Source organism: Sinohyriopsis cumingii, chromosome 11, assembly GCF_028554795.1.
Source record: "Sinohyriopsis cumingii isolate HCF-2022 chromosome 11, ASM2855479v2, whole genome shotgun sequence".
Taxonomy (NCBI): Eukaryota; Metazoa; Mollusca; class Bivalvia; order Unionida; family Unionidae; genus Sinohyriopsis; species Sinohyriopsis cumingii.
Genome location: NC_142971.1, coordinates 76,148,248 through 76,168,062, shown reverse-complemented (window position 1 = coordinate 76,168,062; position 19,815 = coordinate 76,148,248). Strand labels below are relative to the sequence as shown.

At 33.8% G+C, this 19,815-nt stretch overlaps 1 protein-coding gene across 1 annotated transcript in view; it reads right to left on the bottom strand.

Annotated features, from left to right (window-relative positions):
• Positions 1-224: 224 nt before the first annotated feature.
• The window catches only part of LOC149788780 (uncharacterized), a 67,367-nt gene continuing 47,776 nt past the window's right edge, over positions 225-19,815 (bottom strand). Inside the window, exons 11-16 of the mRNA XM_089974909.1 lie at positions 19,026-19,139; positions 14,426-14,449; positions 13,791-13,961; positions 10,369-10,715; positions 1,156-1,282; positions 225-620 (exon numbers count right to left, since the gene is read on the bottom strand). Of these exons, the coding sequence (XP_089831035.1) occupies positions 10,453-10,715; positions 13,791-13,961; positions 14,426-14,449; positions 19,026-19,139 (572 nt within the window). The 3' untranslated portion in view covers positions 225-620; positions 1,156-1,282; positions 10,369-10,452. The remainder of the gene's footprint in view (positions 621-1,155; positions 1,283-10,368; positions 10,716-13,790; positions 13,962-14,425; positions 14,450-19,025; positions 19,140-19,815) is intronic.

Below are 19,815 nucleotides of genomic sequence, written 5' to 3'. Positions count from 1 at the left end.
TACGTCTATATTGTAGAGCAGATATCTCAATTCGTGTTATAAAATGCAATACATAGTTTATAACCTAAATGTCATATTGTTAATTGTGAAGGTGACAAAATTAATGTAATACAAATCTTCATACCTGTGATGGTAATGTAAGAGATATATACATCGAAAATTATTAAGGTACAAATATATATATATATATATATATATATATATATATATATATATATATATATATATATATATATATATAAACTTCCCTTTACTTAATTGATTAAACAAAACTATTCATGATATTTCAAGGTGTATATCATTTAACATGTTTTGTATCCATAACTATGTATTCCATCATCCGACAAGTCATCAATATATAATCAACATTGTGGGAATATGGAATAGACCGGTTTTAGATGTCCTACTGCATTCGTCTCTAATGCATCTAGAAACCCACCAAACCCTTGCGAAAACTTAAACATTCCTACATGTTTGAATCAGATGAAGGTGGACAAAGTTCCTCTCTAGGTACGTCATCTATAGTACAGTAATTCCCAGGAAAAGACGCGTTAAGTTCAGTGTACGCAGATCCTTCACCATTTCTCATTGGTCTATTGTCCATTCTGTTTTTATGTTTTCTATAATAATAATAATAATAATAATAATAATAATAATAATAATTTAGATGTAACTATCCAACTGAGCTAACGTTTAATATGTTTATATTTGGCCTTCAGCTATTTGTCTCTGTCTATGACCACGACGTAGCTTTCGATGTCCAAAAAATGTTTTGTTCATTCATTCAGTATAGTTTTCACTTTCACATATAACTTCATGTTTGTTCACGACTAACCTACCGTGAATAAATATATCAGTAATACAAACTATTTTCATTAAAGTGTCTTTAAATACAGCCGTAGCTATTACAACCCGTATTTTATCATTTTCTCATTAACATACGAGCCTGTCATTACCTGGTCTGATCTCTTTCATATTAAAATGTACATCGTTAACATTCTGGTCCAATTTCTTTTCTCACTGATATACATGTTTTTATCTAGGCTGTTATATTTATAACTTTTGTAAAATAAATGTACTGTTAACTTTTGTAGAACAAGTTATAATTCCTTGCCATGAATGCATATTTATTTATGGCAATATACTTAAACTTACCTGTACCATGTAATGAGAATGAGCATAATCGAGGCAATGATAACGCATCCACCTCCAACGGCACCGGCAATCAATAAAGTACATGGGGGTTCATCCACATTCCCACGACCAATAATGGTTATATTGGCTATATTGATAGAAACAAAAAACATAATATTATTAACTCATATGAAGAGAAATAACTTAGTATAACTGTTTCGGCAGCTTTAAGGTACTTTGAAATTATAAATTGCGTATTTCTTCCGCTATAGAATATGTAAGCGATTCCAGCGGATCGTGCATACATCAGGTACTCCATATCATTATCACATAATCAGTTCTAAAGTTTCTGTTTTTGTACACGTGATAATTTCAAGGCTTTGTCTGATCAGGTCTGAGACCTTAGGTGTTCTGAAGAATAGAAGCAGTTTCACGTAAAGACATTCTGGAAAAAAACTTATTGATTTTGGAGGAAGGTGTTGTGATTAATGCATATTTATAATATATTTGCCACATGCATTCCAGTTCTCTGAAGTCCAGTCTTTTTTGCAAAAACCACAGTTACACAATAACCGTATAAAATATATGAAATGATGGATTGATAAATTATGGTCAGACACCACCAATTCACAAATTATCCACGTATTGCTAGAGAAACCGACATACAAATGAGAAAAACTAAGGCATTGACACGTAAAAAAGAGGAAATCTACTAAAATATTTTATAGTGACTCTACATTCCTTCTATAGAAGCATTCATTTGCTGTTGTGTAAACTGACCAAGTGTTAGAAACTACTGGAAATAATAAAGTAGGAGGCAGGGTCACCGGCATAACTGTATTATATAATTAGCGCATCAATATTGGTTACGTCTGTGGCGGAGTCACCATAGCTTGCTATAATGAAATTGTAAGACTGATATAATGATATAACGTGTTCAGCGGTTTCGCATCCATAACTGAGGCAGATTCACCATTGTATCTAGATGGTACTGTTGCCCATACTTGAAGCGGGGTGGCTACAAAGTGCTGCTTAGAGCTGTAGTATAAATGAATCTGCCGATTGAATGGATTAATGACGGTTTGCCCCAAGAGAGCCGCATTCTGCGACGAGAATGACTTGAATAGATGGACTGTCTCCATGCAGAGAAGAATGAAATAGAATATTCACACATCAGATTGCAAATAAAGTATATAAAGAATGGATGCAATATAAATGCTGAAACTAGAGAGGACAAACATTGAGTAAGAAAAACGGAAAATCGCAAAAACATTTACTGAGAACATAAATCATTATACTCATTGTACTGAATAGTAAATCCTTAGCTGAAAATCAGATATGCCGATGTGCCATGTCCTATTCAGATGGAATGGCATTATAATTGCTCTTTTTGGATAAGACACACACGCAGAATAATATGAAATTTCTACAGAAACACTGATATAAAAAGTGGAATGTTATTGTCCAATATAAATAAGGGGTTTGAAGCGTGACGTACCGAAACAACTCGCTGATTATTGCTAATTTGTTTATAGCTCTGAGGGGCAAGTATAGTGTAGTTATGCATTGCAACCTGCACCTCATGTCTGTATGGATGTACCTTGGACCTCTTCAGTAGTACGGTATCACTAGAACTGTCCTTACCTATCTTAGGATCATGGGCATGAAAGTAGTCCATAGAAGTGTTTACCATAAATTCAGAAATGCGTAACATACATTTTGCAAAGGAAAAATACTATTTTAGTCGAGAAAAAAATTATATTATCTGAGCCAGAAAATTTTAGATCCAGTAAACTTTCACAATTCAGTGTCATTCGACAAATTAACACCGTGACTTTTGTTGACATAACTATGACGTGTCAGAGCAACTGGATTCTCATTTGACATGCACTAGTTTAATGGTCCAACAGATTCAGGAAGTCCTTTTATGCACGAAACTTTATATGACTTTAGGAAATAATTTAATCGTGTTTTGTGGCATCCTAGCTTCCACTGTTTATGATTCTAGAATTATTCGTTAGTATTCTGTAAATGGCGATGACAGAAGTTCCTTGTAAGAAGCAATGGAATATGTAACTTATTGAATATCAATGTAATTATTCTCATTTTTATTTAGTTTCGTTGTTTTCTTCAGCCTGAGACCCAGGATTATCAATATAGTGAAAGTCACAAAATACATCGTTGGATTGTGAATAACCAGAGTTGTGTTATGTTATTGTTGTGTATATTTAATATTTGCCTTGTGCATGCAATATCCTAACTGCGTACAAATATTAAAATAGTTTCGTCAGCTTTTACACTATTATTGCATTAAGATTGTGTTAGGTATCTTTAATTTACATTGTGTTTTGGTGTTTGTTCGTGATCATTTGATATCTAAATTAAAATTGTATTATGTAACTGACTTCTTTAACAAATCGATGTTATGTATTGGGCCTTCGTCTCATGTAAGATAAACACTATTACTTAATTTGAGTTCATCATACATACTTGGTTCTGATTTTAGACGTTTCTCAGCAAATTTTGAAAAGTCCATTAAGATGACAGAATATTTATAACTTAGAATATTCTTAAAATGAACCTTTGAACAATATTGTATTAAAGGTAATTTTTATTCAGATTAATTATTCCTCACTTACCATCTGAAATCGAATCAACTTTATTCTTGTGTTTAGTTTTAATTGAATGGATTTCTCATTAAATTTATTCACTTGAACTAGAAAGTGCTGATTATTGCATCTTGGATTATATCACTTTTTGGGACATTGTTGTAAATTCAAGGACAGTTATGATCATATCATGTGATGCGTCAAGACTGTTACCATAGTAGCATATTCGAGGATATTGATACATCAGCACTTTGAAAATCTGAATTCTTTTAAATCACCACTGGAATGTATTTGGAACTATATGCATTTGGACAGAATACAATTTCTGACCTTACTTTGATTACCTGCATTGTGCTGGTATGTGGAACCAACATAATGAACATAAATTAGTTTTGTTCAATTTCAAAACTTTAATTCTAAATTATTATATATATATATATATATATATATATATATATATATATATATATATATATATATATATATATATGCGTGTTAAACGAACTAGATAATTCCTATCACTATATGAAAAAACAGTAAAATCAATATATTAGAATTTTATCTTGAAACAAAAACAACCTGAATTCAACAGTGTCAATACAATACCAAACAGGATTTGTCAAAAAACCTACACTCAAATGACGATTTGATTGAAAATAAATCATTAAAAAACATCTACAAAAGGGTTAATATAAATTTGGGGAATACAAAACTTTATAATTAGACATAGGTGTATAAACAAAGAATGAATTGTTTGTAAAATCTACTGGTCTTCTTGTCATTCGATAAACCAGTCCCCAAACTGGTATTGATATAGGGGCTCTTATCGTTGTTTAAAATATAAAATACAAGGGATAACAATTTCCCATTTCTCCTGCATTCTATTCAAGATCTGAAAGCAACGTTTCAAGTTACATGTCAATGTATGATAGTTTTGCACCAAATTTCACCTCCGAGATTCTACATTTCGGTCAGTAAATATGGAGTAAAACGGAAAACAGTCAGTTTTTTATTCCGGGTTTCGTCCCAATATTCCACCCATTTTTCACATTTGGAAATGTAGGCTGGGGTGTGGGGTCCGAACAATTGCACATCGAAAATTTAGAATTTGTCACCACCATGCGGTAGCAGCATAAGGTAGTTGCATACCAGCGGGCCTAGTGAATTTAAAGGACGTTATAATGACTTATACCTGCATGAAATCGATAGGAAAATGATTTATTGTTTTAGAAATGGTAAGTATTATAATCCTGATGTCTTTAATCCACTTACATACTAGATGAAATTAAAACATAGATGAAAACGGATACATTATTCGCCATTTGCATTACTAGTCACATGACTTCATAAAGCTCAAACAACTACGTTGAAATTCCATTCGTCATGTGATATCAACAACTCTATTTCACTGTTAATGTGCAAAATTTAAATTATATATATTGCACGTGAGAGACAGATATATTTGTAAGTAACACAAATAATACAATTTTCAACTTATTTATTTTGAGAACAATAAACCTGTTGCTGTCGCAGCTATCTGGCCAGTCACATTCTTCACCCATAGAGAACGTCAACTTGCTTGTCACATGATACAACAAAACCTCGTGGACCACGGAATACATATAGAAAATATTGTGTTATTTCGTTCTGCCGTTTGTATTACAGCCAGTACAACGTGTAATACATGTTTTATCCTATCGCAATTGTGGGTTGTGATATTTGTGTAATCGTGCAACTAGCGATGCAAATACGAGTACCATGTCAAATGTCGTGACTGCCGTATGTTTTTTCCTTCAGCATATTAAATATATGTTTTAGTGATCTCAATTTCTAAGATAATATATAAGTGTAATATCGATTTCAATCAGGTATGACTCGATTTAACAAAGAATTTAGCAAAGACCATCTGGTAAGCGGCTAAGCTTTGGGGCCACCATGTCGGCCTCTTGTGGTGCTAGACTGGTTTTAGTACCCTCCAAAAAAGGAATAATACTGATATCGAGCTGTCTGTGATCAAAATCTACTAGACGAATATAAGGCACTGATTGTTAGGATTGACTCAACAAATATGTGTACAGAAAACGATCCGTACTGCAACCTCCGAATAGTTTGGTCAGAACTAAATAAATTTAAACCATGATCAGTTCAGTTAGGATTCACTTGTACTTAGCTTGTAAAAAGGGTAAGTCGACTTTAACAATGCTAAATATTTGTTTGTATGCCAATTGTGTAGAACACTTCTTACTTAAACGTGTTTAGCTAGTTTATAGTTGGATAGTCACATTATTTAAATTTCCAGGACAAGCATTTATCTACATACGGGAATGTATTTTGACAAATATGGTTACTTGAAGTGCTAAACCAATAGCCCTACATCATTAAATGCAACGATTCTCAGCTTAAAAGGATACCAAAGTTGTACCATATATTTGGCGTCAGAAAAGGTTGCCATATAAATGAGGTAGCATATGTATTATTAATAGAATATGTGTGCATGGACATTATCAAATGATGGGGGAATTGAGAGTCTACAAAAAGTATGGCAGTTTAAACAAGCCATTCCTGATGAACTATATATGCATTCCATGGAAGTATCCATTCGCTAATATGTGCGAAACACATAATGATATTTGAAATAAAGACATTTGAATTTGTGCATATTATCAAACAATTTTACACTTGTTTTAAGTATGTGCCGAGTTTAGTCGGCTCTAGTTGTTTTCAAGCTGCAATGGCATGTCTTTCTCCACTGGTTTTGATTCAAGACCTTTCCTTCCGCTCCCTCCTGAGGGTCACTTGGAGCTCTAAAGCAAGCTAAATTATTTAGTATGTTGACAACAAATGTTTCACATCTGAGTTTATTATAGGGTGTGTTCCCTCTCTTTAACACATAATAAATGCAAATGTACACCATTTGTCTTGGTAATAAACTTTTATATTTTAACGTGCTTCATATTTCTACAATTTGTGTATTTATGAGTACTTTTCAAACTATTAAGAATATATTTTAATCAGTGTCATCATGCATAATCTCACACTTACGTTTCCATTTGATGCTACGGGTGGTAGAAAGCATCTACATGTGTTCTGAAGGTCTTATTTCTTACAAAATGGAAACGTTCACGTATACAACTGAAGTCTCTGTTTCTTTATAAGACCATCAGAGGATGTGTTTCAATATTTTAGAAAGCACATCAATTCGAATAATTTTTGTACAACCAAAAATATTTAAACAGAGCTAGAACACGTAGTTCTAAATGACTTATAATACTTCCTTTCAAACCAAAAAGTGAACAGGAAAGGGACCACAAACAGAAGGGATCAGAAACAGGAGAATATCGTACTAACCGTTTTTGACACGTTGCGTGATTTGTAGCGTGGTTGTTTTCTACTTCGATGCACACGATATATAGCATATAATTATGCAAATTTAGGTTTCATCCATTCTTCCCGGGATCTGTCGATCACTACCGAGCATGTATTTCAAGATGGAGACGGTATATTCGTCACGCTACATACGAAGATTTCTGAGCGCTCGTATTTCATAATGAGATATTCTACATACTTCGCATTAATTAAAAATTGCCTGTTACATAGTATTTATTAAATTAAGATAGATAAATGTCAAAGTACGATCATAAGAAAATTAATTCTCATCTGTACTACTAAGCCTATAAATGTAAGAACAATGTACCGAACATCGAATAGCTCTATGTAGTGTTTGTCATACTACATGATCTGTTTATGTCATACTTATGGAATAGCGATTCAGACATAGCCGCAGATTATTCAATACAAATACTAGTTATCAAGCCATGTTAACATTTGTTCTTCTAAACTGTCAGGTTTTGGTTTTGTGGGTTTAATACTCTTTTTCAACAAGTATATTTGTGGAAAAAGGTTCTGGGAAGTCATCAGCCCACGAGATGCTAATGACAACCTTTATCCCATACCCACTAAGCCATGACTCATACCCACACAGCATGGATGAGAGCAGTGAGCTGAAAATGTGAGCACTTCTGACAACCAAGCCATCTTGGGGCCAATCGCCGGCAAGTTTCAACCTTTACAACATTTGTTCAGCCCCGAAAGTACCTTCCAAAATGTCCTATTTTCATTATTATGTAAAGATATTTTGATTCATAGAATGTTATTTCTCAAATTCACCTTGCAATGTCAAAAACGTAGGTCGCTGTGATTTACTTTTATCCAAAGGAGTGTGCTTTCTCAAAAAAAATTCAGCCATGAAAGTTCGTGACTACATGATTTAGTGTGAGAATCGGAATGAAATGGACAAACGCAATTTCTATTCACTGGAGATCAATGTGACCTTCTTTTACTTGCTGTTGTAGCCTCAATGATGAGTAAACCAATCAGATTTTGTGGGCAACAGTGTTAAAGAAAATGAACATAAACTTTACACATAATTATTCCAAAAATGGCAACACAGTGAAAAAAGTGATGACTAGTCTATGTCTCAATGATGCTATGAAGTTGAGTCACATTATGCAGACAAGTCTCAATTATGTTGTACTTTTGAGACACATTATGAATGTAAGTCTCAACTGTGCTAGGCAGTTGAGTCGCACTAAACAGGCATGTCCACATTATGATGTGCAGGCAAGTTTCAATTATGTATGCAGTTGATTCACCGTATGCAGACAATTCTAAATCATCCTATGCAGTTGAGTCACATTATGCAGGCAACTCTCAATTATGCTATGACGTTGAATAACACTATGCAGGTCAGTCTCATTTGCGCTACGTAGTTGAGTCACACTATGCAGGCATGTATCCATTATGATAAACTATTGAGTCTTAAATATGATATGCTGGCGAGCAATAACTTGCAATTAATTCTGCATGTCTACATTACACAATCCTGTAAAAGTTGCCGCTGTCCAAATGTAAGTACTAACAATCTGCAGATAATATGTTTTAGATAAAAGGTCATCAAATCTGCAGGCATCATCAAAGACAACAACAAAGCATACACAAATTTGTAAAATACTCACCTTTTCCACAGGAGGTGATAAATTTGTACATGCGTTCCAAATATTCACATTGAAATGCATTATAAATTACAGACGCGTGTGGAATACGAAGTTTTAAACAGGCACGCAATAAAAGTTATAAGTTTGGGGTCCAACAAATTTAGTATTTTTTTCTTTTCACATTCCTGTTTTAATATTTTCATTTTCAATTGCTGCAAACACAGTGAACCGTACCTATCATTTAATACTACTAGCATTTTGCAATTTTAATTTCGGCCACTGTTTCCTGTCTAGATGCGTCATAATTACACCAAATAAGTACTGCATTAAATTAAGTTTTGCAGATGATATGCACGGCAGACAGTATATTTAATTGAATAACCCTGGAATTAAGCGTCAACCCATGGAAAGCTAAAGACAATCTTTCTCAAATAACCACCAAGCAAAGTTTCCAACCCACAGTGACAGGAGTGAGACCTCGGTGAGCACTTCTGACCACCCGATCACCAGAAACCAATCTCCCAAGAACAAGTTTGGACGTTTGTTAAATGTGTCCTGCCTAAATATGTTTGCTGCTGCTTACTTGGAACAGTTTGTCATATTCATTTACATATCAGGAAGAGCAATTAAAATGAAACCTTGGCTTTCTAAACGACAAGTCCTGAACATACATATACATTATACATTCAAAAAGAAAAGGCACTGTAAAATCAAATTTCACTTTATTCTCTTCTTACGGGAGGCGAAAATAGTTCAAAGTTTATAATAAAGTATGCTTCCATGATGTGTGTGTATTGTGCATTTCCGCAAGACTGAAAAAATTCAGAACATTAATACCCAGACTACATACAAAATTAAACATATTAGAGTACATGTTCACAAATTTGGAAGAACACAAACACGAAAAGTCAACAATTTCCCAAGATTTGTTATCTCCCTAAAATGACAAAGTACTCTGATATTACTGAAAACTATATGAGTAACACAAAATTATAAGCAAAACATCAACATTATAGTGGTGTTACAACAAATATATATATATGTATGTATGTATATATATATATATATATATATATATATATATATATATATATATATATATATATATATATATATATTGCGTGTGTGTACACAACCAACACTGAGCAATATTGATCAAGATCATTACTCTATGTACATCCCAACAGGTTTATATACAACACTGAACTGCATTGACCAAGGCATCACTCTCTGCACCACTTGAATTATATATACACCCAATGCTGAATAACACAGATCAAGATGATTAGCAGTAACTCAAGAACCATACTGGATATACAAACTAATTATGATATTTGTAGACACTAGACTCTGACGGGCTTTTGTAATATATGCAAAAGCATATCTGGATATATATGGCTAGACTCTAATCTGCTACATGTATGCATACAATAGCATATCAGGGTATGCACTGGCTGGATTATAATCAGTTGCCGTTATGTAAAACGGCATATCTAGGTCTATATGGCAAGAATCAGATCCACTGCAGTCATGCATACAACAGCAAAATCTGGAGCTATACTATTCTCTGCTGCTGCACATTAGTCTAAAACATAAAGAAACTTGGATGAAATTGAATCCGTATAACTTACGTGGGTAAATAATTTCAGTGAAGAGTTCCGTGCTGATGATTCTTTGATCGAATTCATGGTACACTCTCACCAATATATTCCCCATCAGTTGCTGGAACTGCCTATCATCACGGCTTTAAGTGTACTTGTGTCGATAACTATATGCGTGCTACCCATGCTGAGCTTAATTATTTGTGACCATGTGCCCAATGGGAACTCATCTGGGTATCTTTTCCCTCCAATATACCAGTCATATCGAAGGTTACTCTGTTCCAAAGCATCTGTTTGAGCTGAGATCGTAAAATTGATGCTTTCACCTGGCTGTACCTTCTGCTTTTCTGGCAAACCGGACAAGATGTTGATTGGATCTGTAATAATAATAATAATGATAATAGTAATAATGACCATTAGAAATATGGAAACAACAATAATAGTAAACAAGAAAATATACATGCATACTAGACCTTATGGTCATGCTTTGTTTGCTATGATATTTGAAAACCATTTCCGAAAATACTGTTTTTTAATATTCACCACTGGCTTTGAGGCCATAGGCATTTGCTAATACACAGTACAATTCCAGATTTTGTATCCAATTCTTGGACGGATCTGGAGGGTGTGGACACAATTTTTCATGGAGGATAAATGGGGGTGGAAGGAAGGCACATCATAGATTGAATGACACAGTCAAGGACAAATATTAAGATAATGCAAAATCGTATTTTGTTTTTTACTTTATATTTATAGTTAAACTTCTAAATGCTGGATTCCTGTTTTCTTCATAGGCTTGTATTTAGTCAATTTGTATCACATGAATTAATTAAATCTTATCAGTTTGTTTACCACATACCACTCAAACAGTTGCAGACATGTTTCACCAATTTAAAGAGGTAAAACAATACACCTTTGCCATATATCGGTATTATTTGTGATACTGAGCCATACAGTATCAATGAACTCATCAACTTCCAAGTGTTTAACTTCTTGAAGGACCGTCAGTTGTAGTGTGTTGCCATATTGTATTGTTGCCATATTGTATGTGTTGACATCTTGATTGTATTTTCCAGAATGCAGATTACAGAAAAGACATGGACCTACAATATGGTCTCATGCCAGTCTTATCCTTGACAAGATGAAAACACTTCCAAAAAGACTATCTGTTAGGTTTTAGCTTTAGTTTAAATGTTCAGGTATATTCAAACTGCTCGATCTGATCAGATGCAGGAGTAATCTTTATCACCAACGCATTCTTTGCAATATATGAATACTTTTAAAACATGTTATTTCAAGTCTTCACTTAAATCTGGAAGTCATTATGATTTTTTCTTCACAAGATATGAACTAATGCAATTAACGTCTGCAAGAGATATCTTATAGAGAACAAGTCACTCTGGGAGCAGAATACATGCCAACCCCTGGCGATGAAAACTTTAATACAAGTGGACAAAAAGACTAATCCGAGCAGAAAAAGAGCAATCCACATATAACATGATAATAATTCAATGAGCATATGTACAACATGATTTATTTATCCCTCAGGACTTTTAACATAAATTATTGCTCAAGTATATAGAACGATAAGCTTTAAAAAAAACAGACTCTCATACTGCATTTCAGAACACTTTGTACCAGATGAAACTATGAATGTTTCGCACACTAGTAGAGCACTAAGTGCTGGGTTACATAGCCTGGATCTTAATTCAGTTTTACTTTTGTTAACAATATTGAATCTCTCACAGTCAACGTTAGAACGGTAAAGAACCAATATTGCTTTCATAACCTGACAAACAAGACGAAATTTATATATTCCAGTTATTGTATAGTTTAGCTGTGAAATAAGATGAATAAAATAAACTCTGTCCGCATGAATTATATTGTCAGGTAGAGCGCCAACTTGACACTTAAGGAGCTCTGTCTAAATTTGTCAGCAGCCTTTCCTGCAGCATGGTGCATCATATAACAGAGACAACCTGATATGTACAATGATGGAGACATTTTTCAAAATATAAAATGCAATTTCTTTATAAATTCCAGTCATCACTGATGCAGTATGAAGTAAAACCCCATACAGTTCGGTCAACTTAGGTTTGTTCAAAGCATCATCAAGAAAACAAAGAAAATGTTTTCTCCAGTGGCTGGGTACAATGTTGTGTCCTAATCACTACTCCTGTTTGTTGCAATAATAAACGGCCCAGTTTTCATGGCTTCTGCAATTTTTAGTGAAGATACGTCTGCTAAACACTTAATATTAGATGATTTTGTTCTTGCACATATATAGTGTCTGCAGTTTTGGAATCAGGAAACATCCATATGAACAAAGGACCAATTAGTCTTCAACCGCTAGATATATGTTGGAGGTGGCTGAACATGTGATGGAATGAAATAATTAGGATGGAATTGGCAGCAGAAGGGAGATTACAAACAACCTTCTCAAGAGGTGTTGTCAATAGTATTTTGTTAGTCTGACAGAAAGTGCATATGCCTGCATCCGCTGTCTTAAATGAATTTTCAAATTAATATAACAGCAAAGAACTAAAACTTTGTCTAGGTTAAGTTTTGTTTTACACCGATACATGTATTTCTATGAAGCAAATATGGATATAATGATATATCGATTAATCGTTTCACCCATTCTGATTTCCACTTAAATGGTTATTTCATTAGACAGACAGACTGATTACCACTCGAAAGGTATAAATATGAGCCATTTTGACTGAGTCCCATTTTTGAGGTACTTTATTAAAAACTGTTTGAACTAGGCTGAGATTCGAAGTTTAATGAAAGACTTTTAGATGTCATTTATCAATTTCTAGGTGGGTGTTGGGGGAATATACAAATTTCTTTCAAGGAGCATTCATAATTCAGAAGTGGGCAATCGTTCTAGCTGTGAACGTTTCAATTTTCTGTTTAAAATGATACCCTTGTGCACTCCATAATGTATTACAGGTTTGATGCAGCCTCATTTAAATGAGAAATGAAACACTAAGATAGATAGTTATCTGCCATTCTTTGAAGTCTTGCCTGAACAATCCCCAGTATCTTTCGGACTTTATACATAAGAAGAATCTGATGACATAGATAGGTCAGCTTTACTCCAATGCTCACTGTACTGACCTGCTTGTGTGGTTGTGCCTTAAGACATCAAAGTGTTTTAATATTAATCAAATTTGGAATACCTGAATTATTTCTTAACGAATATATACGATCACATGCTACAAATTATTTGTGTTCCAATCCTGCAACTCTGAGAGATATTTGTTGTTGCTTGCCAGAAAATTTTCTCTGTATTCTATGTTGTTGTCGCTCATATTTTTACATAAAAAGATGTTTCAAAATCAATGTTTTTGTTCTTTTATTTGTCTGTTGACCATTAACTGCAAAATATGCACTTTCAAACTTAAAATGTTGGAGGGTTATAACCTCTAAATCTGCCTGATTCTTACCAAGTACTGTGAGGCAGGCATCCCCAAATGTGACCCCCACAATGTCTGGTTTCGGATTTGGGCCGTACTCTCGGAAGTTATGAACGAGACACTGTAGACACATTGTGTCAGACTTCTTAACATTTGGAATTGTCAACTGTCTTAAATCAGCTGAAAAATGATACTTGTTCTCTGAAATAAATAAATAAATGGAGTAAGTAAATTAATAAATAAATGGAACAAGTAAATAAGTAAATGGAACACGTAAATGAGAAAACACCACATACCAAAGAAGAACAATAGATATGTGCCAATTATCTGAACTTTTTACTTGGGCAAACATATGAATATCTTCAACTTTACAGCTTTAACTTGATAGTATCCAAACAATTACATGTCGTTTGAAATTTTCTTTTTTTACAGAAGACATGAAAAAACAAAGAACGGCCATTTTCCATAATGGAAGGAATTATTTATCTACAAATAATACTATAGAACATAAAAGCAGGAAAGGAAATCTCTTGAACACTAATGTTGATAAAGTAAAAGACATAGAAATTACTCGACATAACTTTTGTCAAATCAGAATCTGCAGAAATGATGAATTTGATTTAGATATTACATTGGTAGATACATATACCAAATTAAAAACTTACCTATCACTTTCTCTTTGTCATATGCTGTAAAGACAAGAAAAGCGAAAATATTGCGATATGATTTGATTTGGATTTTTAATGTAGCTTTAACAGTTTTTCAGTCTTATCGCTACGATGTCTGCAATGTGGCAGTTTATAGTGATGTCTATCACTGGGGTCATGATGCTGCAGACACGTACGTGATGTCCCACCCAGTCACATTATTCTGACACCAGGCCGACCGGTCCTAACACTAACCTCTTGAAGCTGAGCGCCAAGTGAGGCAGCGTTAGTACCATTTTTGTTCAGTCTTTGGTATCCCGCTTCCGAGGCGGACGCTCTAACTAATAGGCCACCAGAGCGGTCGCGAACACATTAATCATTTCGTCCTGAATGAACTTTAAAAAAACATGCCTGTTATAAATGTTCTGATTTTATCTTAGAAATATTGAGTGATTTGATTTATAACATGATTATTCAAATAGTTTGTATGTAAATATGTGCATGTTCTACCTTTAAGTGTTCTGCCCTTCTCTTTGAAATAATAGTTATCCAGACTGCATCAAAATCCTACAAAATGACACCAGTCGATGCTAACATGTAAAAAACTGAAACATCAACCAACATTGACTGACCACTAGCCAATGATATGGCTGGCATAGCTACATACTATGGAAAGAAACAATACATACATTGATTGGGATTGCAGTTAATAAATTAATAAGTAATCAGATATTACGGAACTCTCCAATCAGCAAAACGAACAAATGCATTTCCTCATCTTAAAAATAGGATAATATTCAACGTTATGATGAATGATTATAATTAGTATGCGAGTCATGCAGATCATTAACATTTAACTCAGTATTACTATTCAAATTATAAGTTGTTGTGTTCTTTAACAAAGTCACTAATGTGTGTTTTTGTGTGTTTCTGGATATTAACATTGCTTTAACAATTTTTCACTCGTATCACTAGGATGTCTGTAGTGTGATTGTTTATAGTAATGTTTAGCACTTGGGCATCATGCCACAGACATGTAGCATCCCACCCAGCCACATTTTCCTTACACCAGGCCAACCAGTCTAACACTAACCTCTTGATGCTGAGCACTAAGTGAGGCAGCTGTTAGTACCATTTTTACAAGTCTTTGATACGACTCAGCCGTGGTTCAAACCCGCGACTTATTGCATCAGATGCAGATGTTCTAATTACAAGGCTACCAGAACCATCAAAATCACTAGTAATGACAAAAGTTATACATTATTTGATAAATGATTCACTACTAAATTATTTCAGTAACTGTACATTTAAGACTGGAGAATAAAATATTCCCTATTGTCACATATAAAGGAAACCTTGTACTTTCCAGTTTGATCCTCCATAATATGACTGATTGTTGCTATATATATATATATATATATATATATATATATATATATATATATATATATATAAACTGAAAGGGTCATAACGTTTCAGAATATATTTGTAAAATAACGTAAATGACCTCACGAGGATTTGTGAATAGTCTCTCAAAGAAATCAACAGGGTGCATGGGCATGCAACTCTAGTAACAATAAAGACCACATCGGATTTAGAAAGGCCCCTTCAAAAAAGCTACTCTTAATTTGGAACTCTACTTTGTATTCTTTCATAATAAATGATTTACTCATGCAGAATGATTGGTGCTATAGTGTGCAATCTGGGTAACAAGTATTTAGTGGTGTACCTATTACAATGAGATCCATTAAAATATGAAACTTGGATAGCACCCGAGTCTCCTAACACTGTTACTTCCTAACACATCAGACAAACTGAAAAACAGATCCAAATTATTGTTACATTTAAGGAACTCATATCTTATAGATTATAATGACTGTTCTTGCAGAGGAGGCTGAACAATATAGACATGACTCAAGGTCACAAATTTCATGTCCACATGTCTAATCTTATACTCCTTATCAATACTGAAAATGCGTATATAATTTTGTGAACTTCAATAACCTGGTTGTGAATGACTTTTCAAGTCGTCAGTGATTTATTCAGTTGGATGTCAATGCCTTTCATCAAATGCATCAAAGAAGCTTGAAGATTATGACTGAAGGTAACCACACACCCCAAAATAATCCCCACCTTTGTCTTTGCCAAGAGAAATTATAAATATATGATTTGTTCAAGGTTTTTTGAAATAAAAATAAAAAACTCCCATGTGAACCTGAAACCACGTGTCTGGTTGACATTTGTCCAAGAGACATAAATGGCAAGATATTCGGTCAGAAGGATGATTTTGTACAAATTATTTTCTAATTCTGCTGATTTCAATGGTTCTATATTTTCTTAAAATTGCTCTAGTTTGGTTGATGTTTGATATACATGCCAACCACTTGCCTAATCTTTATAATGATTCACATGTACAATATAGTTAAATTATTAATAGTAATCTATCACAACAATGAATAGTCATTAATAGTGAAACTTTATCACAGAATATAAAAGCAATTCAGACATATCGCTACAATGTCTGCAGTGTGGCAGTTTATACTAATGTCAAGCACTGGGGCATCATGCCACAGACATGTAGCGTGATGTACCATCCAGTCACATTATCCGCACACCAGGACACCCAGTCCTAACACTAACATCTTGATGCTGAGCGACAAGTGAGGCAGCAGTTAGTACCATTTGTATAAGTCTTTGGTATGACCCAGCCAGGGATCGAACCCACAACCTCTTAATGCTGAGTGAGGCAACTACTAGTATCAATTTTATAAGTCTTCGGTATTACTCAACCAGGGTTGTTAGTTATACATAAATGTGATCACCGTTACCTTCTTGATTTCTTAGGTTAATATAAATGTATCCAATTCAAAACAACATGATCTTGAATAGTAACAGCATTCGAAAAAGAACATCAACATAACAAATTTAGGTAAGGACACTGCAACATGAAATATAGGTCACACTACGTATGTCAGTCCCCTCCCAATGTTTCATGATACTAAGTAGGATGGTATTCAAACACCATGCCAAAAGCTTACAAGGATCATGAGTGAAAGTCAAACATCCAACCACTAGCAGTAAAATATGCAATATATGTGAGCTTCAATTGTTGCAATGGCGAGACTGAAATTCATACAATCCAGTTTGATGATTCAAGTATAAATAGACCTAAACAAACTTAATACAGAATTTAACCAAATTAGTGAAACATGAAATGAGCCATACTGACCCATTTTTGTGACGAGACTGAAGTACTAATGAAGATGCATTCGATTATCAAGTTTCATCATACCATGTAAAACTGAAGATGCTCTACCGACTGAAAGTTTTTATTAACTGTGACCATATCTCAAGGTATACAAAAATTATTCTGTACAAATGTAATAGGCTTTCAAAAGTCATTCAAATCTACTCTAGGGATTTTGAGAATCTGCTTTTTTAAATGTTTATCTGCCTTAGTACTTGTGACCATATCCAAATTGCATAATTTCTGAAATATTTGATGGTCTTTAAGACAGGAAGGATCAATCAATGTTGGCCAATTTCCTTTCAACTTTGAGAAGTTATTTTTTGCCTTGATGACAATAGTGACAGTACTAAAATATCTCTCCTTAACTTCTTATAGGCTTTAATGTTTCTCTTTTTGTAGTAATGAAAGCCATATTTGTGGGCTGAATGGCATCATTCTACAAATCGGACAAGCACCCATCCTAGGATGATGTCAAAAATTTTGTCAAATTCTGTTCATCATTGGCATTTCTTTTCGTCCATTTTCAGCAAGTGTAGTGATATTTTAGTCATCATCACTAGCACAAATCTGACATGCATTATGCCAGAAGCTTACTATTTCACTCTGTAATAGCCTGTTCTGTGGCTTTTGATGTGCAACTGTAACTGGTTTTTTTATATATGTAAACTGTTCATAATGACATCTCTATTTGTAGATATTTTGATTGTCTTATGCTATGATGCATACAACAATTTGGTACAAATAGGTCCAAATTTTGGGAGCAGATGAAAATAGAAACTGTACATGATGGTGCAGAGCCATATCAGCTAAAAATGTATTTAACTTTAAAAGTCTTGATTCTAGAATGCTTCGTGTCAAATGGATTCCAATTCTGTTGAGAAGTCTATTTTTAGTCATATAGTCCATATTTGATGCAGTAGAAGAGCCTTCTGTTCATAAAAATAAATTTTCAATGGTTTTTTTCGTCAAGTCTCTATAAGGTGTGTCTGTTTTTAGTTAAGCCAGTCATATTTGATTGCAGACCCACATCATTCAAACAGATTTGAAAGGCCTTTAAGCCAGATGGATTTTCATCAATAAAAGGTCCTGGGTGAAGTTCTGTTGAAGTTTGGGGCTTTTTTGAAACAATTATTACAAGGGGTTGATCTGTTATTGGTGATGGCAGCTACAACTGAACAACAAGAGGAATCATTTGTTTAAATTCAAAAAGCCTTAACAATAGGTTGTTTCTTTCTCCCTCATTTATTATTTTTCTTAAATAGTGCTTGCTATATTTTGTAATTATGGCCACAACAGAGAGCCATTAAATACATTTACATGGATTAATTCAAAGTGACATGAAAAGGAAAATTAAATATTGATACATACCACATCTTTTCTCATCTGATCCATCAGCGCAATCGGCATGCTTGTTACATCTCTCACTGGCAGAGACACATTTCTTCAAGTCAGCACACAAAAAATCTGTGCTCACCTTGCAGCCTAAAGTAAATAAGTCTCTTACAAGGCTTGATGATGTTCCAAATGTCAAATGAAAATAACTTATAGAATGCACATGCATTTTGTTTCTTCCTTTCATTTTCTTTTTTCATTTATTTTTTTCTGCATGAAATATTCTCAACAAACCCCGTCATGTCTTGTTTGGCTTTAAAAAATCAAACATTTTATATACTTTAAGTAACATGTCCACGAAACACATAAAAAAAATGTATGACCTAAATCCTGAATATGGTGCCAAGGACTCCAGATGATTTTTAATTCATCTCACATAATAAGTTTCAGCACAATGCTTGTTTGTTTAAGATTCATTTGGCAATATTGCAGTAATCATGTTGAAAGCCAATATAGTTCACTAAGCCATTTTATGTTTAAATGAAATTATACTACACAATCATGACACCATTAAGCCATCCATGGTACCACTTGCATATATTCAAAAACCATGTATAATTAAAGAAAAGCCATGTTATGACAACTGACTGGATTATTTCTAACTACAAGACAGCATGTTACACAAAGCCATTTTATGACTAATGGCTATCTACCTATTCAACGTATTCAATGATCTGTTGTTGTTGTTGTTGTAGGGCTTAATGCCATTCTTCAGCACAAGATAGGCTGAAAATATTACAGTATTTAAGAAGAAATATCATGAGTA